The following is a 24,231-nucleotide window of genomic DNA, read 5'->3' as shown; positions in this document are numbered from 1 at the left end:
CTCTCACTCTGCCAGTCTTAAAGGCACAGAACATAATATCCAGCATAAATTACATACACACGGATGGGGATAACAGTCACCCTAGGACATTCCACCCCTTATCCCCATATCGTCAAACAATTTCATTCTCACCCCACAATCAGGTCTCCCTGAGGTACACAAAGTGTTGTTTCATCTCTCTGCATCACCCACCATGTGCATCCTGGTCCCTGAGCAAAGACAACCCCACGGATGGGTTTGTCCGTACTTGAGGCAGAATTGATCCACACTGTCCTCCCTAACAAACCTTTGACATGTACCACTGGGACTTTATCTCCATCTATTATATTCAGGGACTCAGACTGGGCAGGACCTGCTCGGTTAGTGGAACCTCGAGTGTTAACTAACCAGGTAGCCTTTGCTAAGTGCTGCTCCCAGTTTTTGAAGGATCCTCCACCCAGGGCTTTCAGCTGGGTTTTTAGTAGCCCATTGTACCTCTCTACCTTCCATGCAGCTGGTGCATGGTAGGGGATATGGTACACCCACTCAATGCCGTGTTCCCTAGCCCAGGTGTTGATAAGGCTGTTCTTGAAATGAGTCCCATTGTCTGACTCAATCCTCTAAGGGGTACCATGCCTCCAAAGGACCTGCTTTTCAAGGCCTGGGATGGTGTTACAGGCAGTGGCATGAGACACAGGGTAGGTTTCCAACCATCCAGTGGTGGCTTCTACCATGGTCAGCACGTGGCGCTTGCCTTGGCGTGTCTGGGGCAGTATGATGTAGTCAATCTGCCAGGCCTCCCCTTACCTGTACTTGGACCACCGCCCACCATACCACAGGGGCTTCACTCGCTTGGCCTGTTTGATGGCAGCACACATCTCACAGTCATGGATAACCTGAGAAATACTGTCCATGGTTAGATCCACCCCTCGGTCTTGTGCCCACTTATAGGTGGCATCCCTGCCCTGATGGCCTGAGGCATCATGGGCCCACTGAGCTAGGAATAACTCTCCCTTGTGTTCCCAATCCAGGTCTATCTTTGACACCCCTATCTTTGCAGCCCAGTCTACTTGCTCATTGTGTTGGTGCTCCTCATTGGCTCTACTCTTGGGGACATGGGCGTCTACATAGTGGACCTTCACAGGTAGCTTCCCTACCCTAGCTGTGATGTCTTTCCACTCATCAGCAGCCCAAATTGGTTTTCCCCTATGCTGCCAATTGGCCTCTCTCCACCTCTCTAGCCATCCCCACAGAGCATTAGCTACCATCCATGAATCAGTGTAAAGGTAGAGCCTTGGCCATTTCTCTCTCTCAGCAATGTCCAGGGCCAGCTGAACAGCTTTGAGTTCAGCAAGTTGGCTCAATCCACCTTCTCCTTCGGTAGCTTGAGCGACCTGTCATGTGGGGCTCCATACGGCTGCTTTCCACTTCTGGTTCATCCCTACAATGCAACAGGAACCGTCTGTGAAAAAAGCGTAGCGTGTTTCCTCTGGTGGAAGCTGGTTATATGGAGGGGCCTCTTCAGCCCATGTTACTGGTTCTGGTTCTTCATCTGTGACACCAAAATTCTCACCTTCGGGCCAAGTTGTAATCACCTCCAAAATCTCAGGGCGATTCAGTTTACCTATACGGGCGCGCTGAGTGATAAGGGCAATCCACTTGCTCCATGTAGTGTCAGTGGCATGATGAGATGAAGGAACCTTGCCTTTGAAAATTTACCCCAGCACCAGCAGGCGGGGTGCCAGGAGGAGTTGTGCTTCCGTGCCAGTCACCTCTGAGGCAGCTTGGACTCCTTCATAGGCAGCCAAGATTTCTTTCTCCGTTGGAGTATAATTGGCTTCAGAGCCTCTGTAGCTTCGACTCCAAAATCCTAGTGGCCGACCCCGAGTCTCCCCAGGCACCTTCTGCCAAAGGCTCCAGGACAAGCCATGGTTCCTGGCTGCAGAGTAGAGCGTGTTCTTCACATCTGGTCCTGTCCTGACCGGACCAAGGGCTACTGCATGAGCAATCTCCTACTTGATCTGGGCAAAAGCTTGTTGCTCAGGGCCCCAGTGGAAATTGTTCTTCTTGCGGGTGACCAGGTAAAGAGGGCTCACGATCTGACTGTACTCGGGAATGTGCATTCTCCAAAAGCGTATGGCACCTAGGAAAGCTTGCGTTTCCTTCTTATTGGTTGGTGGGGACGTAGCTGTGATCTTGTTAACGACATCTGTAAGGATCTGACGCCGTCCGTCCTGCCACTTCACTCCTAGGAACTGAATCTCACGAGCTGGTCCCTTTACTTTGCTCTTTTTAATGGCGAAACCACTCCCAGGAGGATTTGGATTATTTTCTTCCCTTTCTCAAACACTTCTGCAGCTGTGTTCCCCCACACAATGATGTCATCAATATACTGGAGGTGTTCTGGAGCTTCACCCTTTTCCAGTGTGGTCCGGATCAGTCCATGGCAGATGGTGGGACTGTGCTTCCACTCTTGGGGCAGTCGGTTCCAGGTATACTGCACTCCCCTCCAGGTGAAAGCAAACTGAGGCCTGCATTCTGCTGCCAGAGGAATGGAGAAAAATGCATTGGCAATGTCAATAGTGGCATACCACTTTGCTGCCTTGGACTCTAGCTCGTACTGAAGCTCTAATATGTCTGGCACAGCAGCATTCAGCGGTGGCGTCACTTCATTCAATGCACGGTAGTCCACCGTCAATCTCCATTCCCCCTCAGATTTACGCACAGGCCAAATGGGGTTGTTGAAGGGTGAGTGGGTCTTGATGACCACCCCTTGGCTCTCTGGCTCTCGGATCATCTTATGGATGGGGATCACAGCATCTCGAGTGGTTCTATACTGCCGTCGATGCGCTGTGGAAATGGCAATTGGCACCTGTTGCTCTTCTCCCTTCAGAAGTCCTACTGCAGATGGATTTTCGGACAGTCCAGGCAAAGTGTTCAATTGCTGGATGCCCTCAGTCACTACAGCTGCTATCCCAAATGCCCACCTGAGTCCTTTTGGGTCCTTGAAATACCCACTTTGAAGGTAATCTATGCCCAAAATACATGGGGCCTCGGGGCCAGTCACAATAGGGTGTTTCTTCCACTCATTTCCCGTCAGGCTCACATCCGCTTCCACCAAGGTGAAATCCTGGGATCCCCCTGTCACGCCGACAATAGAAACAGACTCTGTCCCCACATGTCTCGATGGGATTAATATACATTGTGTGCCAGTGTCAACCAAAGCTTTGTATTCTTGTGGTTCAGATGTGCCAGGCCAACGAATCCACACAGTCCAAAAAACACGATTTTCCCTAGCCTCTACCTGGCTAGAGGCAAGGCCCCTCTAAGCCTGGTCATCCTTCTTTCCCTGGGCATATGTCTTGGATGTTCCTTCAAGGGGATCAGACATATCATCATCATATCTGGCAGTTCGGCTACGGGCAACTGGAGCTGCTTCCCTCTTGGTGGAACTCCCTCTCTGAGTCCTGCCTTCCTTCAATTCACGTACCCGTCGTGCCAGAGCAGCAGTAGATTTCCCATCCCATCTCCACATGTTTTCTTCACAATCACTCAGGAAGAACCACAGCTCAGCTCGTGGGGTGTACCTTCTCTCTCCATCTGGAGAACATCTGTATTGGGTACCAGAACCTCTGATCTGTACTGCTGAGATTTGGAGGTCTTCTTTAATCTCCTCTCTGAGCTTCTTGTGATTCTCCTCTATCTTATCCTCTAACTTCTGCAGACGTGTTTCCACTGCTGCGATCCTGGCATGTGTTGGGCCATGCACAGCGTCTGCATATGCTCGGAGCTTCTTCGCCATATCCAGCACGGTCTCATCCCTCTCATCCCGCTTCATTATGGCTAAGGCAGAAGCATATTCATGTGGCCCGAGTTGTACAAGTTTCCGCCACATCACAGACGTGCATGGTACCAAGTCTGGGTTCCTAGTTGTTACGTCATCTGAGAAGATAATCTCTGCCACTGCCATTTCTCTCAAGCGTTGGATCCCTTGCTCTATGGTTTTCCATTGGGTCTGCTGCATATAAAGATCATCTGCACGCAGATATCTTTGTGCAACACTGTCCAAGACCCGTGCTCAGAGGCTGTGAGGATTAACCCCCCTCATCATTCCTTGGTCGATAACAGGATCATGTGACAGGGATCCCAAATGCCTGGCTTCAGTGCCATCCAGAATTGTGGCCTCGCCTGCAGCATCCCAGAGACAGACTAACCAACTAATTATGGATTCATCGGGTCGCCGGGTGTAATCCTTCCTTAGGCCACAGAGGTCCTTCAGGGAAAAGGACTCCATATTGGCTTCTGGTCTGGCACCTGCTGCTTTGACTTCTGATTTTACATCAGGAGGCACTGAGGGTCCTTCTCCTGCATCATCCTCATCATCATCCACTGGTCGATTGGTCTTGCCTGTGCATTTCCCGCTTCTAGTGCTAGTAGCAACAGCCATTGGTTTAGCTGCTGGCTTAGGCTCACATGCAGTGCGTGAGCCTGGTTTGCTGGCTAGGACTATAGCTGCTGTTTGTCTCCCTGCCCCCCTGCCTCTGTCTGCTGGCCAACCGTATCTAGCAACGTGCGATAAGCATATGCCAAGGCCCAGCTCACTGCAATGATCTTTTTCTCTTTAGGGTCATCCTGGTACTTCTCTTTCAGATATTTCCCCACCTCAACTGGGTTCTGAATTTGTTCATGGGGAAAGTCCCAGACTATAGGGTCAGAGAATTCCTTCAGGATTTGGCCCATATTCTCCCATTTCCCACACCACTTAGGATTTTCCACACCTGGGTCTATTCCTGAGTCAGGGATCTCATCAGCCCGTCTAGAAATCTCAGCCCTCATTCTAGAGATGCAGCAGACTGTGTAGAGGAAGCTTACCAGACTGAATCCCAGAAAGATGGTCTCTTTAACATTCAGGGGAAACTGAACATTCTCCAATAGTGATGTAACAGATTCAGAGGAGAAGGAAAGCAAAGGCTGAAAAGCCTCACCCCCTGCTCTTCCTCTAACAATCTGGATGCATAACCATAGCCACGAACCATTCACACCTGGAGCAGACCCCAGCATGTTTATAAACTTCTTACAAGCTATTACTACCAAGCCCAGCAGGATAGCTATTCTGGTCACTACCCTTCTGCTGTAAAAGCTACGTATTAGGGACAATACAAGAGCTATTTCTGGATAAGAACATAAACCAAGGGACCATAGAGGTATTAAGATCTCAAAAAGCCTTAGGGACCAGAAATGCATGCAAGCCTTCACCCCAATAGACATTATGAATTCAAAAAGCATGGCTATTAACTGCTTTATACTGACACAGAATAATGGTAACCAAAATGCACTCAAAACAGGGTTTCTCCACTCTTTCTCGAGCCCCACACTCTGGGCGCCACAATTGTCCTGGTTTAGGGCAAATTTGGGAGAGAATCCCCAAAAAGGGCTTCTCCAAAAGCAAACCCACACGGCCCCTCCCCCAACTGGTTCGGGAAGAATTCCTCGGAGAGAAGTGGAAAGAACCTGTTTATTTGACAAGCACAGCACCCCCCAGCACACTCAATGAACAATACCGGATTACACCACTCTTCCACTACTCTGAGAAAGATGACAAATTCAGAAAGTCTCTCCTGGGGGTTGTTTGCTGTTATCAGTCCCTCCGGCGCTGAGGCAGCTGCTGCAGCCACAAGGTGTAAACTCTCTCTCCGGTGTTCTAAATCCCAGTCCAGAGCAGTCAGCAGGTCCAACGGGGTGGGGGGAACAGTCCAGAAAGGAATTTGGACTGTTTAGCTAAAGTAACTAATGAGAAGGGGGGAAAAAAGCAAGAGCAAGCAAAGCAGAAGCGAAGCAGAAGCAAGAGCGAAAGCAAAAAGCAGGGCAAAAAGCAAAAAAGCCGCAACATGCACTGGTGCTATCTGTATGTCCCGCCGAGTGGCTGATAAGAGGCCCAAAACAAAACTCTCACTCTGCCAGTCTTAAAGGCACAGAACATAATATCCAGCATAAATTACATACACACGAATGGGGATAACAGTCACCCTAGGACAGAAACAATAGATACTAATTTGCATATTAGGTGTCAGCTAGACTTTTCTGTCTTTAATAGATGCATCTGTCAACATGTTATATTTTTTGGAAATATGTTGCATTCATTTAATGTTACAATTTTCTGCATTACAGACTAAGATAATTGTCTTTATGCTGGGCATCAGTGTTACAGAGTTTGATTCTTTTTGTCCTTAGTATTTTTACTCAGTTTCAATGGAAGTTACACTAAATGTATGAAGCCACGGTTTCCTGAGAATTTTCCATGTCAAACACCATATGTTATTCTTAAACAGGAATGTCTGTGATCTTCTGAAGACCACTGATGAAATGAAGAATTTTGCATTTATTGATGAATATGACATTTAGATGTAAATACTTCCTCTGTGTAACTGATTGTTCTTTGTCTTCTTTTCCTGAAAGTTCCTCATCTTCCAAATTTGATCACTTGAACTCCAAGCTGTTTAGCATGGCCTTTATGTATACCAGGCTGTATTTTGGAGCCTAGAATCCATTTCTGTGGCTGCAACTGGAATTTTATGTCAGTATAAATGAAGTCTGCCAATTTTTGACAAATCTCTCTCCAGTCTTCTTTCCACCTACTTTGCTTTGCAATTGGCCATATGTCTGCTAGCCTAGCCAGTATCAATCCCTCCCCAGGCTTCCAGTGGGAGAGTACAGAGTTGTGCTGAGTTCTGTCCATGTCACTGCCACCTTACCCATCTTCTCTAGTTGCCCCTTCACATTCCGACCAGGCTGCCGTACACACTCCACTATAGTGCCGCTGCGAGAGCAAGGAGGTAGGCTAGACCAAAGCTAGCATCATCTTCAACATACAGAGTAGTAATTGCAATGAGCTCAGTTAAACCTCAACTTTGATTTTGTTCATTCTGGAAGGAGTCTTCTTCTAAGTTCAGTATCTAAATAAGCTGCTAGTAACTTTGGCAGTGTTTCACAGAGATATTGTGTATCTCTGACACAAAAGGGCTGTCTTCTTTCAGATTTTAAATTGCTAGTCCAAGAATCTTTCTACCACTCATTTGCAATCCTGTGAGGCTGTATTTCTTAATTTTGTTGCCTGGCTGAAAGTTCAAATTTGCTAAAGTACAGTCTTTTCCCTAGACTCAGAAGTGGTGTGATTGCCTTTGATTTTAATGTGCTCATTTCACTTATTTGATGTGCCAGACCAGAATGTGGGCAAGCATATCGCAGTTAGTAAAGCTCAAAGGAAGTTGGTTCACATTTTTGTGAGTGAGACTTGGCTTGGATCCCCAGGTAATTCAAACAAAATGAGGTTATAATGGATGAAAAGCAGGATGGGAAGAACAGTGCTGTTAGTCAGATATGCCTGTGGCAGTGGTGTTGTGATGCATGATGCTGCACATGTACATGGCTGTACTTCTTTAGTCACAGAAGGTTTTATGTTACAACACTCACAAAAGACAAGCAGTTCACAACTCTCATTCCTATTTTAAATGAGTATTTGAGTGATATGTGATCAGTATCTATTGGAATATGAGCTGTCACAGAAATTATAGAGGAGAATATTAGAAGTAGTCTAGTTTCTGTGCTTTCCTTGAAGAAAATACAGAAAATTTGCATAAAAAGAGGTTCTCAGGGTACTGTGGTTGATTTGGCAACTGTTTGGTTTGATTTGGGTTTTGTTGTTTTGGTGGGTTTTGAGTTTTTTGTTTGTTTGTTTGTTTGTTTTAACAAAGGAAGTCCAGGTTACTGATGGCCACAATCTTCTTCTCAAGATTGCCCAGACTTGCATACAATTCCTATGAGGCAGAATATCAGTGCCTAGATAAGTGTATGGTATAAAAATTAGACACTTAGATATTTGTAGTGTGTTTGGGGCCAGGAAAAGTTGACATGAAAGATGACCTGCAGCATAATCATTATTGCACTGGGCTCTCAGCATTAAAAATTTTAAAGGAAATAAAGGAATATTTAAAAGCACAGGGAAGGTTATATGCATGGAGGAACATCATACTAACAGTGATGTTACACACAGGGAGCATGTGGCTGCTTTTGAGGATGTCTCTTACAGGCCAGGGACAGAACAGCTTGATCCAACAAGTAACAAAGTTAAATCAGACTGACTCCAGTGACAGCTGATTGACACCTCCAATACTAAGGTACCGGGAAAGAGGGTTAATTATGAATGCTTCAGTATTAACCCTTGCACTGAAAACAATAATGGCAGGGAACTAGAATTCCTGACATGTAACATGATTACAGACAATATAGATGCCCTCCTTCCACCACTTCTTCAAGATACTTAATGCAATTTACAGGGATAATGGGATGTGATGTACACACATGAGAGTGGTACTTTTCTGTGAAGCACTGTAGTTTAACAGCTCAAAGGTATTACCAGGAAAAAAAAAAAAAGGCACTCAGAAATGTTTTGAGTGGAAGTTCCAACTGTAACAAAAGTTTGATACCACTTATGTATTACAGGCCCCAGAGAGAATGGTAATGGTGAACAGAAAATGTTCAAGGAGACTGAACATTGAAAACATTGAACATTGAAAATGTTCAAGGAGACTAGAGAAGCTACAACTTTAGGACAGATAATAAGAGTCAGTGTTTTCAGTTACTCTTAATCCTTTTGAACAGAAAGTCAGAATCTTTACATTGTATATTATTTATAGGCAAAGTAATCAGTTCGTAAATTTGATCCATATGAAGGAGTAGGATGATGGATTTGTGCAACCAAATGACAAAGGAAAATATTTCCTCTGTCTTGTCATCTATCTTAAAATCCTCTGGGAATAGATACTCATTGAGCAATTTCAACCAAGCTTCCTGTAGCTGGTTTTAAGAGATTTAACTTCCAGCAGGAAGGCTTTTTTCTGTTTTTGTGAATGTGAGAAATCAGTGAATCCTGGAGGGGAAAATGGCCATAGTTTATTATGTCTTGATCTTGCTTTGAGAAGCACAATAGAGTTGGGACTCTATGGTAGTATGCCAAGTGAATGCACTCCTGTCTAGAAGTAAAGTGCAAGGAGACCACATAAGGTAGTATTTACATGAGTTTAAACATTATTTTGGTTACTTGCTTAGAAAATTTTAAGTGTTAAGATGTCTTTAATGTTATATAAACAAGTGTGATTACTTATGTTAAAGACTAACAGTTCCATGTGCATTATTAACAAGGAAAAACTCTTTCTGTATATTGCTTTGTTGTGTGATTCAGAATTGCATTGCAAAATAAAAAAAAAATCTGACATTCCTGATATTTCTGAAAATGAAAACCAGCTGCTGGTTCTTATGCTCCTTTTATTTTTGCAAATGAAACTCTATCAGTTTTTCATTATATATATAATGTAAAAATACATTTTTCTGATTTCTTCCCATCTCTGCTATCCAGGTAAGTTTTTAAAATGTCCAACTAAGCACTAGGAAATTGATACTTAGAAAAATCAAAAAAGTAAAACAAAAGTTATGGAATTAAGCAGGCTCATTCAACTCATTAGGAAGCCCATCATCTGTTGCTAACACTGGAAAAGAAAAGAGCCACCATTGCCTGAAACTGTAGAAGATGTTCCTGAATTATTGGATTCACTTTAAAAAAATTCTCACATATTGGGGTGCCAATGAACATAGCTGCTAAGACCATCCATGTGAAAAGGTTTTAGCTTGGTAAAATGACAGCATAAGTTTATAGCACATTGCACCTCTCTGGCAATATTGGTAGGTAAGACAAAGTATTGGAACCTGGAGGTAACTAGTGACTTAATGGAAATATAACAACATTACGTTTATAGTGTTGATGATCTGTTTTCTCTTGGTTTTGGAATTCACTTAACTGCCAAGTGATTGGAGTTGCACCAGGGAAACAGCATGCAAGAGTTAGGTAATAAAAATGTAATAGCCTAGAAGATGCCCAAGGGCCTCTGAGCATAAAGGTTCTGTGTGTCATATAGTGAAATACCAGCTATAAAATGTGATCACCCAGGATTGCCATGTATTTTACATCATTCCCTGCTGATGTGCTCAAGTGATACCAGGGATTATGTGTGTATCTGTGTGTTTATCTTTAAAGTTGGTCTCGAATGCATTAAGTCAATAGACTTAATGATGGAAAATCTACATTTTGGTGCCAGAGAACTGGCATGTTTATCTCTGATGTTTTAATAGTTTTTCAGTGAACTGAACTTGTATTTCCATTGTCTTTTTCAGAAAAAGTCTGAAAGACATATATATATTATTAAAAAAATCTGGTTTCAATCATGCACACAAATTGCAATGTGGCATGCCAAGAAATGCTGTCTTGAGTAACATATTATAAGATGGCCTAACCCTGGTTAGTGTGTGCAGTACTTGTGAAGTCTTTTAAGTCATCTGTGCCTCCATTTCCCTCTCTCTTAGTTCCTTCAACGGTGCTTTGAACAGAAGTGCATCTCTCCAGAGAGTTTTATCTGAAGACATTTAACTTGACAATACTTTAATTATATGTAGGTGTGTTCCCTGGTAGTAATGCTTGCAATTGTAAAGGTCTGAGCAAGATTTGTCCACAGGGATAATTTTTTTTCCTTTATGCTATAAATTATCTGAAATATGCCTGATTAAAATGGCACTTCTTTTTGAAATGTTAGCTAGTTTTAAAGCATTACATCTGTTTTAAATTTTAAGAGCTCAACTACATCTACTTTCTCTGCTATAAACTTAAGTTCATATGTGCTTATACTTATGGTACAGTATCAGGCTGCAACTGAATAGTTATAGTTTGAGGTTTGAGCATCTGTTTTAAAGTAAAATATTTTAAGGGTATCTCAAGATTACATCCCTGATAGTTTGGTACACAGTTTTGTCAGCATATTGATGTCATAGGGAGAGTTGTGAATATATCAGTTCTGAAAGTTCTTTGATTCATCCAAGACAGAATATTTTGAACTTTTTGGTTCATTATAATAGTTTTAATAATACAGAGCTCATCCTTGTATCACCAATTTAGTTGCTACCATGAGCTCCACTCAGTCTTTGGACAAGCCCATGGTGCACAGCTTACTCATGGGAGTTCAGATGCATTCTCCTTAAAGTGAAGCCAGAGAATTCTGTTTACTGATTGTTTTACAGCACTGCCTAAATGTTGTTGGTCTCCTTTGTGTATCGACTCTCTTTTCTATAACAAAGAAGTATAAATAATCAATTTTTAATATTTTTCCAAAAAAAAATTTCATGTTTACTTTTTATATTACCTAGCTTTACTCTCTATTCAGACGATTGCCTGTTTTAATTTTTCAGACCCTCATTCAAGATGGCCAGTTAAAAGAAATGATCTCAACTTTACTTTTTTGTAAAAGTCAGTTGTGTTTTCAGATCTGATATATAATTGGCGTCCAACTAATTTGTTTATGATGTTTTTCTCCAAATTTTCATTTTCTTTTTCTAAGTCTGTGTGAATTTTGTGGCAAAGAACTTTCTCTTTGTCACAGCTACTGCCTGTTATCCAGGAGGTATTTTGTTTCTATTCCCCCTGAAGTACATATTTTCTTTCAGGGTTTCTATTTAATCTTAGTTTGCTTTACCATTTAATCTCTCAATGTGATTGTCTCTTGGCTTTTTGAGATGGAATGTTTGCTTGGTTTTCTTATGTGGTGTTTGGGTAGGTTTTTTTAGTGCCATCTATGCTCTCCCCCAAAATTGTTTATGCAGTTTGGCATGGTGCATATATTTTATAGCAATACTGTGCCCAAACAGTTCAAATGTCAAAAAAATATGAAAGGCATATAGTTTATAGAAAACTATATATTAAAATAAGCCAAAACCATGTAGAGTTTACACTTATACTTTATGTGTTTGATTTTACATTTGTATAAGTTAGAACTGCATGTATTTTATCCTGGTCAATTGTCCTGGATGTACAATTTAAATTATTTAATTTTTTTAGACTCTGACTTAGGGAGCACTCCCTTCACATCTGTTTTCCACTTGGAATTTGTACATAGTTTTCTATAGCATAAAATAATGTTCAGCATTCTCCGAGGTTTTCTTAAAGGCCAGCAGTGGTTTCAGTGTTCATATGAATTAGACCATCACAACTCAGGGAGGAGTTGTCACAGAGCTCACTTTATGTCCTCTTTCATAACCTTAAGAAGTTGTTTGTTTGGTTTTTTAATGTGCACATTGTTTGTGTGGGATGCCAAATTGAGATGATTATAGACACCTAGCCTCACTAGCCTTGTACTTGGGCAGGTCTGGGGTTTATGCCAAGCTCTGCTGTAGATCTCTCTGATAGTTTGGGATGAAAGACTCCACTTTTCTTTGACCATTTCCAAATCTGAAAAATAAGCATTTACATCACACTTCTTTGCCTGGCTAAGTTAATTGTGACAGGTTAGTCCAAAGAAACTTTATTGACTCTTTTATACTCATATTAAATATGGTCATCTGACATTTGCAGAGTGCTAGGCTTTTTAAAGAGCCTGTTGTGAACATCTTAAAATGTTTAGATAGTAGGTACTTTTTATCATGCATGTAGTGAAGAACAGCAAATAATATTTTTGTTTGAATCGATGACCTATTTGGACCTTCCTATTTAAAAGAAGAGGAGGAATGATAGAAACATCAGACTTCTCTTTAGACAAGCCAAAAAACAAGACAAGACGAACTTAATGTGGAAAGGAATGTGAATCTAAGTGACCAAATCTATTGGAAAAGGGTAGCTTTGGTCCAGACATTCAAATAAAATTACAGCAATGTAAGTACCTTGATAGTATTTAGAAGCATCTCATGCTGTTTCCTGGTGCTGGATTCAAGAGTCTGTGGTAGGCAGTAATGAGTTGGGTTGGTGCTGCTGCTGGCAGCCCAAGCTCAGATAGATTTTCCAGACTTCTGCCTTCTACTGTGTGCAGTTTTACATATAAGCAAAAAGATTGTGCATACTGCCAAGTACCCCATGTCTTCAGTTTCATAATGTTCTTCATAATGTTTTGTGCTGGGTTTGCATGGCAAGACTTTGGTAAGTGGGTTGGCTATAGGGGTGTATTCTGTGAGATGGGACCAGAAGCTTGCCCTGTGTCTAATGGAGCCAATGCCATCCATCTCCAGGATGGACCCACCACTGGCCAAGGCTGAGCCCTTCAGCGATCGTGGCAGCACCTCTGGGATAACAGAGTTAAAAAGGAATGGGGGCGGGCGGGAATGCACAGGAGCAACTGCAGCCAGGGAACAGAGGAGTGAGAATAAGTGGAAGAAAGAAGGGAAGGAGGTGCTTCAGACACTGGAGCTGAGGAAGGAGCAGCAGAGACCATATGTGAACTGACCCAAGGCCCCCCATTACTTGTCTCCCTGTGCCACTGGGGTGGAGGAGGTAGAGAAAAGGCAAGTGAAATTGAACCTGGGAAGAAGGGAGGAGTGGAGGGAAGGTGTTTAAGATTTAGCTTTTAGATGTCACTACCCTATTCTTATTTGATTGGCAATAAATTATTACTTCCCCAAGCTGAGTCTGTTTTGCCCATTGTGGTACTTGGTTAGTGATATCTCCCTGTCCACATCTTGACCCATGAGTCCTTCATTGTATTTTCTCTTCCTTGTTCTGCTGAGAAGGGGAATGATAAAAACAGCTTCACTGGGCACCTGGCGTCCAGCCAAGGTTGACCCACCATGGCTTTCAAGATAAATAAAGTAAATATCCAGATACTTTCATGGCTGAATTACCATGATAAAAGAAAACAATGTAAATTAATATAAATTGTGGCAAGCATTGAAAAGAATAATAAACAAATTTTCTTCTGTATCTTGGTGTTTTGTAAGAAGTTGCTCAGTTTTAATTTTGTAGTTCTTTCACAGAACATTGTCTTGATGAGTTTTTGCAAAGGTTTTAGATCTGTTAAGACATTTTTTTATCTTCAAAAGGAAATTTTTCATCAGCCTGTTTTAAAAATTGTATATTGTCCAATTAAAAAAAAAATCTACTGAAACTTGGACAATTTCCTGAGATCCATAACGAATTTATTTCTTTAAAAACTTCTCACCTGTCATGCTATCAAGCTTTTATAATTGCTACTTTATAATACCTGTGCAATCGTTTTGAAAATACTTAAAGCTTGAGTGAAATCAAAGTAGTAGATTCTTATAAAAATGAGAAGTTTTGGCAGATGATGAATAAATAATTTGTCATCATTAATGTGAGAGACAGTCAACTGCCAGCCCCTTGCTGTCAGGAGCTGAGACGTCAATGCTGCCATGAGTGATACCGTTTACTAGTTGCTTCCCATGCAAAAATCTTCACCATGTCTAATGGCCACAGATCACATGCTGTATGCCTTACAGACATAAAGCAAGAGGGAGAACTAGCTGAGCTTCACAGTCAGAAAGTAACTTCTGTCAAGTCTTGTTCCAAAGTAGTATGAGGTCATGGTATAGACATGGGTGACAGCCATGATTTGGCACCTTCAGCCACCCTGTGACTTCACATTAATCACATCTGCTGTTCTGAAGGACAGCTGTAACTACTCAGAGTTTTGTAAAGAATGTGTGGATTAACAGGTGTTCTAGTTGTTTGGTTGCTTTGTGCTATGTTTTAATAGAGAGGTCTACTCCCAAGCTGCTAATAAAGGGTATTGCAATGACATCTTTTTTGGCCCAGAATTGGGTATTACCTTTTTTATGCTTACTCTAGTTAGTATTGACCCTTTTTTTTTTCCTTTATCTTACATTCAGGGTGTTGTTAACATTTGAAATTAAACTGTGTCACCGACATGTTTATGAAAAATCCTTTCCTTAGGATTTTTCCCCTCCTGAGAAGCTGAGAGGCCTCAGGAACAACTTGTAAACAATTCTTATCTGCTGCTGTGGAATGCAACAGGGGGAATCTGTGATTGGTCTCATCTGGCTGTTTCCAATTACGGGCCAATCACAGATCACCTGTCCAGATGGTCTCAGGCAGAGACAAGCCTTTGTTATTCCTTTTCTATTCTTAGCTTAGCCTTCTGATGAAATCCTTTCCTCTTTTCTTTTAGTATAGTTTTAATATATTATCTATCATAAAATAATAAATCAAGCTTCTGATACATGGAGTCAACTTTCTCGTCTCTTCCCTCGTCCTGGGACCCTTGTGGACAATACCACAAAACTGCACTTCTAGATAGTTTAAAAACTAGTATGATATTCCCCAAGGTTGGTTTCTGTGTCATGTTTTTTCCATGTACAGCTTACTTACCAGTGGGGTTTCTTACTGTCTCTCAATTTGAATGTAATTGTTTTAAAGAACTGACTAAATAATGAAAAATCAGAGCCACAAAGTATTACCAGTTTGGTAGCACTCTCACACAGGTGAAACTCTAGTTGTTGTCCTTATAGTAGTATATGCTTCTAATAACAGTATTGTTTCTGATGAGATCTGATGAGGCAGTTCTCTTTTGTGCAAAAGTGAGTTGAAGAACAGAATATTACCTCTTTCATATTATTGGTTATAACTATAGCAAAGAGGGTACAGACAAAAGTAGTCTTGGAACAGAAAGATGGTTCAGAATATAGCAATGGTCAAAAGTCTACATTTCATGTTCTCAGACTGATCACAGGTTTCTGCCCTTTAATTCATTCTGAAGCTCTACTGTCTCAGGCTTACTACCAAGGCATACCATACAGCTCCTGGAATCCCATCTGCCTTGAGACACTCACTTTCTCATTCTCACTTTATTTACCTGCATTGTATGAAACAAGTTCTATCCACACAGCTTCTGCCTGATGTTTACATCACACTGCTCCTTCTTTTTACCTTGTGGTGCCAGCTCTCAGAGCCATTCCAAGCTTCTGACCTGTTCCAGCACATCTCAGAACTTGCATTGTGAATCTGCTTTTATCTTCGCACATTGGTAGTCTCCATTCTCTTCACAGTCATTGCCACTTTTTACCAAGTTTGTCTCTCTTATGGTTTCTCTTATGGCTCTCTTATGGCTTACATGTGTGTTTGATAATAGATGTTTTTAGTATTATTTACAGAAATAATGCATTATTTACCAAGATAGAATTTTAGAGGAGACTGTCTTCAGGTGGTTTAACTGTAACCAACAGCAAGTGCCAAGCAAATGCTCACTCACTCCTGCACCAGCAGGATTAGGGAGAGAATTTGAAGGATAAAACGTAGAAAACTCACGGGCTAAGATAAAGACACTTTAATATAGAAAGCAAAAGCTGTGCACACTAGGAAAGCAAAACAAGGAATGAATGCAGTGCTTCCTATGCCAGGCAGGTCAGGTTTAGCTCTCTCCAGGAGAGCAGGGCCCTATCAGATGTGACAGTCATTTGGAAAAACAACCGCCATCACTCCAAATGTCCCCCCCATTCCTCCTTTTACCCCCCACTTCATGTACTTACCATGATGTTAGATGGTCTGGAAATCCCTTTGGTCAGTTTGGGTTACCTGTCCCGGCTGTGTCTCCTCCCAACCTCTCATGCACCCCCAACTTCCTTGCCAGTGTGGAAGTACAAACAGCGGAAGAGGCCTTGGCTCTGTGTAAGCCCTGTTCAACAATAACAAAAACATCTCTATGTTATCAACCCTGTGTTCAGCACAAATCTAAAACACAGCCCCATCCCAGGACCACTGTGAAGGAAATTCACAGCTCTATCCCAGCCTTAACCAGCACAGTAACTTAAAATTTCTCCCTGCAGAGTGTGACTATACACTGCTCAGTTGCTTTGTCCCCTTCCCAGTGCCTCAGTTGCACACTGAAGGAGGAAGAACATTCCTGTAGAAAGTACTAGCACATTCTTGCATAAAAAATAAGTAGTGCAAAATAATACAAGAAGTAGCAGAAGTATGTCAGAAAAAAGGTGTACAGTTTTCGTATCTAATTAACATCCAAGGGATGGGAAGGAGGGATAAAAGTGTTCTTGATTTTAAAGACAGTTGGCATTTCCTTTGTTGTTTTTCAGTATTGTCTATATTTCTAAAGCATTTTATATACTGGAAAATACTTGAGGGAAAATAAATTGATTGTTGGCTGTGCCAAAAAAACCCCAAAGCAAAGCAAAACTAAAAAACCCATACACAGAAAAATGAGAAATTTGAGGGAATGTGAATATCGTATTGTGTGTAGCTGGTAGCTATCAGTATAAGTAGTGTTTTTGAAGTATTTTGCTCTAAGGAAAAAAATGTGGTTATTCCATATGGATTGGCCTGTATATGCTTAAAACCTTTCTATAAATACTTGAATTAAAAGACACCAGATGTTGCACAGAAGCTGCTGCTGCTTTCTGAACGTCATGGTATATTCTTTCAAAACCCACAGGAAGTAGCTGAGGGAAAAAGTGTATTAATTAAGTTCAGAAATAGATTTTCCAGCTATAGGAAAATCTCCAAAGAAAATATCATATGATCTTCAGAAATGTGAGCTTTCTGTCCCAAGAATCTGGTGGCAGCATGCAGCACTGTCTCATGGGGATCAAAGTTCAGATTTCGAGTTTTTACAGCTAAACTAGCCTGGAAATAAGCCAGTCTGTGGCCCTTGGAATTGTACCCATCTTTTGACCTGTCCCCTCTGGCCAGTGTTCATAGTTCTATAGACAGTCTTCAGAAAGAACATTTTTTCAGTTTTTCTTGACCTGAAGAAATAATGTTGTAGTAGCAGAGACTTGAGGGGAAAGTACTAGAATTCCCAGATGCTCTACACTTCAAACTTGAAATATGGCTGACCACAGAGTATATTTTATAAGCTCTAAAACTGGCAAAAGAATTACAAAATGGGATTTGCTTTCCACTGGTTGAGGAAGAAGATTTATGACTGGCAAACCAATTAAATGTTTCTGCATTTAGAAGTACTGACTCTGGTTTATTTGTAGTGCCTTCTTTTGCTCTGTTTCCTTCAGAGCAAAGCACTGAGAGTCACTCTCTTGCACTAGCAGTCAGTGGGAATTGTCCCATCTGTCTTTAGGCACTGGCTATATAACTGTTTATAGTCACATGGTTCTGCTGGAAGAAAATGGACATGCAAACAAGTAACATTCACCACTGAGCAGTCTTACATGGATCACGTCAGCTGCTTTAAGCATGAATTGTTGATGTGTTGGGTATCATGGTGGTTTGACCCCAGCCAGCAGCTAAGCACCCAACAGCTGCTCAGTCATCCTACCCCTGTGGGATGGGGAGAGCATCCCAAGAACAGAAGTCAGAAAAACTTCTGTCTTAAAGACAGTTTGAGGAGGAAATCAAAGCTGTGTGTGCAAGAAAAGGAGAAAAAGGAATTTATTCACCCCTTCCCCTCACCAGACAGATGTTTAGCCACATCCCAGAGAATAGGGCTTCGCTTCACATAATGGTTACTTGGGAAGATAAATGTCATAACCACAAACATTTCCCCATACCTTTTTGTTACCTCAAGCTTTTATTGCTAAGCATGACTTGAAAAGGACTTGATATTATTTTGGTTCATGTGGATCAGCTGTACCAGGGGTGTTCCTTGCCTATGGTTGGGTCAGATCAAGCAACAGAGAAGGCCTTGATGCTGTGCAAGCACTGCCCAGCAGTAACTAAAACACTGATGTGTTACCAACTCTAAAATGTTTTAGTCACAAATCCAAAACACAGCACCATCTTGTCTACTATGAGGCATGTTAACTCCATCCCAGGAGAGAGCCAGTACCACTTCTACTCCTTGGTATTTACCAGATAACACCTGTGGCTTGGGCTCCATCTGCTGTGGTGGTTGCTTAGGACAGGAGAGGCAGCATGCTCTGTTGAGTTGATGGCACCAAAATCAGCTCAGGTTGGGTCACAGGGCACTTGTCTGGTTCTTTATGAATATCATCCTCTGTTGCAGTACCACTGGGAGGAAGAGAGAAAGGTATGTCTTTTGTAGGTCTTTTCCACTCTCTCCCAGAGAATTCTACTGCAGGCTCTAAGAAATCTTCCTGATAAAGCTGTGTTTTACAAATTTGTTGAACTTACTTCTCCTTCTTTCAAAAAAGAAGATAAGAAAAAAGGAAACAAACAAACAATCACACAGAAAAAAAAAACAGATGACAGAGCTGTCTTTGAAAAAGTCTTAGATACCCTTCATTTTGTTTTTCAAGCAGAGTGATGGCAAGAACCTGAAAATGAGAGCTTTTACAATGTCTCATACCTGTGATTTCCAGTATGTAAAAGAGAAAGTCATAATAGAAGCAATTCCTTCTTTTTTTTTTTTTTTTTTTTTAATTGAAGTAAGAATATTTCTTCTTTGAATCAGTTTGCTGAGTTCCAGTATTCTACCACGTCAAATTTAAGGTTATTTGTCTTTGTGGTCAAGTTAGACCTTGCCTTTCATTGGTTTACATGTATTCCTTCAATTTCTGCTATGTCATTTTGCCAGCTTTTATGGGATCAATACTGTAATTCTTGCAAGCTCTTGCATTCCTGCAAGCAGAATGCCTTCTACCGGTATGATGTTCTTTATTCAGTGAGTTCATTTATTTTCTGTGCTCTTGTATAAAATAGTAAATGTAAAATCAGTGAACGATGTGTCTGTTAGGCTTTAAAGAAAGCATAAATCATGTTATCCCTGTTCAGTACCTGAGAAATATCACGTGTTGTGCATCTGCTATGTTTCTGTCAATGTTTAGGCAGGCAGATTTTAATGCATGTAGAAGGATGGTAATACATGAAAAATAGAATACTTGTTAGTGCCATAAGCTTTCCTCTTGTTCAGTTCCTGGTGAGAATCATATTAGTATGCATTGTAGCATACTGACACAGACCTGTGTAAGCTGACTGTTCTGTTCACTTCATACCCTTGAATTTTTCTTGTGTAGCCAAACTGTACTGCAGCTGAGCGAGCCATGGCAAGACTTGCAACACACCCCACCCTGAAGCCCAGATTTGTTGAGCTTAAAGGTATGAAACATTTTATTGAATTTTTTATTTTATCTGTTGCTTACTGGTGTGTTACTTTGTTCATGTATATTTCTGACATGAACCAAAGTAAGAAACCCACAAAAACGAAAAGCTTCTGTAATTAGCCTAACTAGCTGCAGTGAGCTAAGTTACAAACTTCAAACCATTTATATGGCTTTATATGTGACAGTATACAATATGACATTTATTTGATATAGGGTATTGAACAAACAGAGGTTATAATGGGAATTCTAAAAATCAAATAGATGTAATGGAGTGTTTCTAAATTAAATAGGAACATAAATGGATCATTACAACTGGATCTTCACAGGTACCTAAAAGGTTTTACAAATCACTTTCTTAATTTTCTGTGAAAACTGTCTTCAGAATCCTTAGGGTATGTTTCCTGGTTATTTAGGATTTCTCTTGAAACTGGAATTTTCCACCTAAAATTAATGTTAAAAAGGGTAAAGTCCGAGTAGTAAGGTCACAAAGTTACTTCATTAATAACAGCATATCAAATACCCATTTAGTTATATATGAACAAATTAATATCAGTTTGCAGTTTTACACACAGTATAAATGTGTGTACAAGTGTACACTAAGCGAGTATGATTATCAGTGCAGATTATTTTTTTTAAAGAGAAGTTCACAGTTTAACCCAAATTTCATAGTGTATTTATTGATAGTATTTTCAGGGTTTTTCCTTCACTTTTGTTGATACTGTATTCTAAGGTATCTCTTGTCCCATGTGTTTGGTAAATATTTCATAAGGACATTCAAAATATGCTCCATTCAACGCGTGTAAGTTGCAAAACTGTTTTATTATATAAAAATGGTTCATATGTACTTGCAACAAAATATTTTTCTGCCTCTTGTACAGCTGCTGTTAAAGCTTTTAAGGATGCAAGAAAGAACCCAGACAAAGCCACTCCTATGAAAAAGGATCAGTCAGAAGAACAGCCTAAATCATCACAACATTCCAATAACAACTTGGATGACCAAGCTTGTAAGCGGCCTCAAAAACAGCAAGGATGTGAACACAAAACAAAACCAGGCATGAAAGTAGAAAATGACAAAGAGGTTGAAGAGCTCTGTGAGAGTGAAAATGAGCAGAAAACTGTGGAAATGGAGAGAGCAAGTGCTCCAGAGGAGCCTCAGTTTCAGGCAGTACAAATGCAAACAGTTACTCAAAACAAAATAGGAAAGAAACTTGACTATCAAAAAAGGAAAGAAAATATGAGTATGAACAAATTAAATGCAATAAAAGAAATAATTGATGATAGTGACCAAGAGCATCCCAATGAAAAGGAATACTTTGATGATAGTACTGAGGAGAGGTTTTATAATGAGTCATCAGATTCTGACAGTGACAGCAATGATGATTTCTTCATTGGAAAAGTAAAAAAGAAGAAAAAAGTAGCAGCAGTTAATAATTTTTCTTCAACAAAAGAAAAGGGTGGTGTTCAGAAAAATGTAATGAAAACAGAAAAGAGCACAGTGTCTAGGGCAGCACAGGATTTAATCATGGAAGAGAGAAAGTCACAGGCGAAAGCAAGCAAGCTGGAGTCAGTGTTCTGCAGTTCTTTGTCTACCACCAATCAGAAATCTCAGAACAGAAGGTAAGCTTCTTCCCCATGCTATGTTCTCCATTCCTTCCCTCCTTCATGGCAATGGAAATATGATTTCTAGTTGCGATTTCTAGTAATCCTTTCTAAACAAAGAGAATTTCAGCCCATTAAACCTTAGAACATTTTCACAGAAACTACTCACTAGTCTTCTTAAGCTTTCTTGACAATATTTTATATTCACAGTAGCCCTGATTTATGATTCTTAACTAGATCTAAATGCAAATTCAAAAACTTCTGAATACTTCTCTTTCTACTTCTTTATTAGCATGGGTGGAGCAGTATTGAAGAAGCTTGCATGTTATGTTTGAAGTTATTCCATTAGTGATTTGGTGATAATGATTCTTTATTCACTGGTGTTTGTAATCTGACAATTTTATTGAAAAATCTTAATTTCTCTTTTTGTTTTTTAGAAATACTAAAGACCAGCCTCTCAAAAAGGAAAGAACAGGTATGTATTACTTAACCTGGTAAAATTAGGAGAGAAAAAGCATTTTGAATTTTTGTTGCCTCTGCAGTCTATTCATGATGGGATGTATTTGTTTCTTTTTGAGTTTGTGGCCCATATTTTAACATTTGTTGTTGAAATGGTCAAACAGTTCAGCTTTTATTTTAATCTGTGGATATTGTCTGCTATTTTCTGTTTTCTCATATTAGAAATACTTAACATAAGGTTTATACTGGAAAGTGCTTTTCTGTCTGTTGAGCAGTTAGCATTACTTGTAATATGTAACTAGTACGTTATCTCATAAGTAATTTCTTCACTAGCTCCTGAATATGGAATGTTTTATGCAGTTTATCTTCTGTGGTACCATTTTGGAGTTCATTGGACTAAGGATATAATTCCAGTCATATTGAGTTACATTGTGTAACAGTCATTGGTTTATTGTGAAGAAAAAAGTTTACACTGTGCTGAATGTTTGTCTACACAAATTTAGAGTGTAGTCAATATTAATAAATCTTATCTGCAGCCTACGGAGTGGCATTTTACCAGGGTGCAAGATGAAGAAATCTGGCTGTGAATATTCAGATGACTGTGTTCCTGATGTAGTTAATGTTTTGTTTTGTACTCATGCAGGTTTTCTTAAAAATGAAACAATGCTCAAGAAGAAGAAACCATTTGCAAAAGCTTCAGGGGATATTAAATGCAACAATAAGAAAGCACCTTTGGAGCAGCCTCTTCATCCTTCATGGGAAGCAAGCAGGCGACGCAGGGAGCAAACATCTCAAATTACAGCATTCCAGGGGAAAAAGATTAAATTTGATGACTAGAGTATATGTAAATGGAGGTTCTAAATAAATTTATTTTTGCAGCTGCTGTTTGAACATCTTTGTTATACTGTCCATATCCTTTGCAACCGACAAAATTGCAACTATTATTTACCATCATGGAATATCAAGATTGTTTCATCCATTGTTTATGCTGTCTGTTGATTAATGTAGTGGCCATTTGGTGCTGGTTCCTAAGTCCCATTATGTAGTGCCACTATTCATGAAATATACCCTAATGTGAATAAATGATTTTTAGGAACATAATTTGTGCCCTGTAGGAATAAAGGGTTGTGCCCTAATGTGAATAAAGGGCTTTTAGGAACATAATTTGTGCACTGTAGGAATAGGACAGATTCTTTGGGGGGGGTGGAAGGGGTTTTTTTGTACGTAGAAAAATGTACTTTTTATGAGAATTTGGTTGTCAAAAGAAAGGTTCTATATTGTGGCATCTCAGCTGAAACAAAGTAAAAGATTCTTAAACTTGAAGAGACTTCATAAATTCCTCAGTGTATTGGGTAGCTGGAAAAGTCAATCTGTTTTAAGCATAATATGAAAATTTCTGGAGAGAATAAAATATTGTGCTTTTAAATTGTGATCTCTGTCCTCTGATTATACTGCCAGTTTGAAGAAATGAAGAGGTGTCTTTAATACATTGTTCTGGTAGTTATGTCTGGATTCTTCAACATGTGTGTTGCACTTTCTGCAAAAATGTGTAAAAACTTTGTACACTAAGAAACATTTGACTTTTAAGTGCCAGTTTGACACTGGGAGTTCATCTGATTAGAATATGACCAAAAAAATCATTGAATACTTCTTCAGGTGCTTTTTCTACTATCTAATTGAAAGAAATTCTGAACATGTAATTAATCTTTAACAGTATTGTTTATTTAAAAATAGTTACCTTTCGTAATCAATTAATGAACTTTGTAAATGACTAGACTGTATTATTCATGTAGCATTTTGAGATGCCTGAGGAAAGCCCTGCATCACCCCAAAGGCCCATCTAACCTAGTATCTTTGAAAGTAGTCAAAAAGGGATGCTTTAAGGACAGAGGGAGCACGCAGTGATAGATCATGCAACATCCATCTCTTCAAGCTTCCAGTTTTACAGCTCGGCGACATCTTGTGATATTGTAGCTTATGGTGTTTAATAATCCTTGATTAATTTCCTTTCTTCAGATTTAAATCTCTGAATCCTGGCAGACTTGTAGAATATGTCATCCCTTAAGGTGTAGACAGCCTTCCTACGTATTGCAGTCTGAAAAAGCCTGGTCTTTCTCTGTGTCTCAGCCAAAGCCATCAGGTTCCTGGACTGCAAAATGTTGCCAGCAGTATGAGGATCCTTGCCCGGGACTAAGCACAGATAATGCTACATCATACACATCCCATCTTGTGTTAAGTTCTTGAAGACTAAACCTTCGAGTTGGTCTGTTCTGTATTAATATTTAGGCATGGTTTGCCTCACTTAGTTAGGCTTTTTTTCTATATACT

The 24,231-nt window shown here is 40.3% G+C and overlaps 1 protein-coding gene across 1 annotated transcript in view; it reads left to right on the top strand.

Moving 5' to 3' along the window:
• SRFBP1 (serum response factor binding protein 1) overlaps positions 1–22,794 on the top strand; it is a 68,719-nt gene extending 45,925 nt beyond the window's left edge. Inside the window, exons 5-8 of the mRNA XM_050987193.1 lie at positions 19,759–19,840; positions 20,724–21,462; positions 21,882–21,919; positions 22,547–22,794. Coding sequence (XP_050843150.1) covers positions 19,759–19,840; positions 20,724–21,462; positions 21,882–21,919; positions 22,547–22,740 — 1,053 coding nt within the window. The 3' untranslated portion in view covers positions 22,741–22,794. The remainder of the gene's footprint in view (positions 1–19,758; positions 19,841–20,723; positions 21,463–21,881; positions 21,920–22,546) is intronic.
• Positions 22,795–24,231: the final 1,437 nt, after the last annotated feature.

The sequence above is a fragment of the Serinus canaria genome, chromosome Z (assembly GCF_022539315.1).
Source record: "Serinus canaria isolate serCan28SL12 chromosome Z, serCan2020, whole genome shotgun sequence".
NCBI lineage: Eukaryota > Metazoa > Chordata > Aves > Passeriformes > Fringillidae > Serinus > Serinus canaria.
This window is presented reverse-complemented; position numbering and strand designations above follow the sequence as displayed.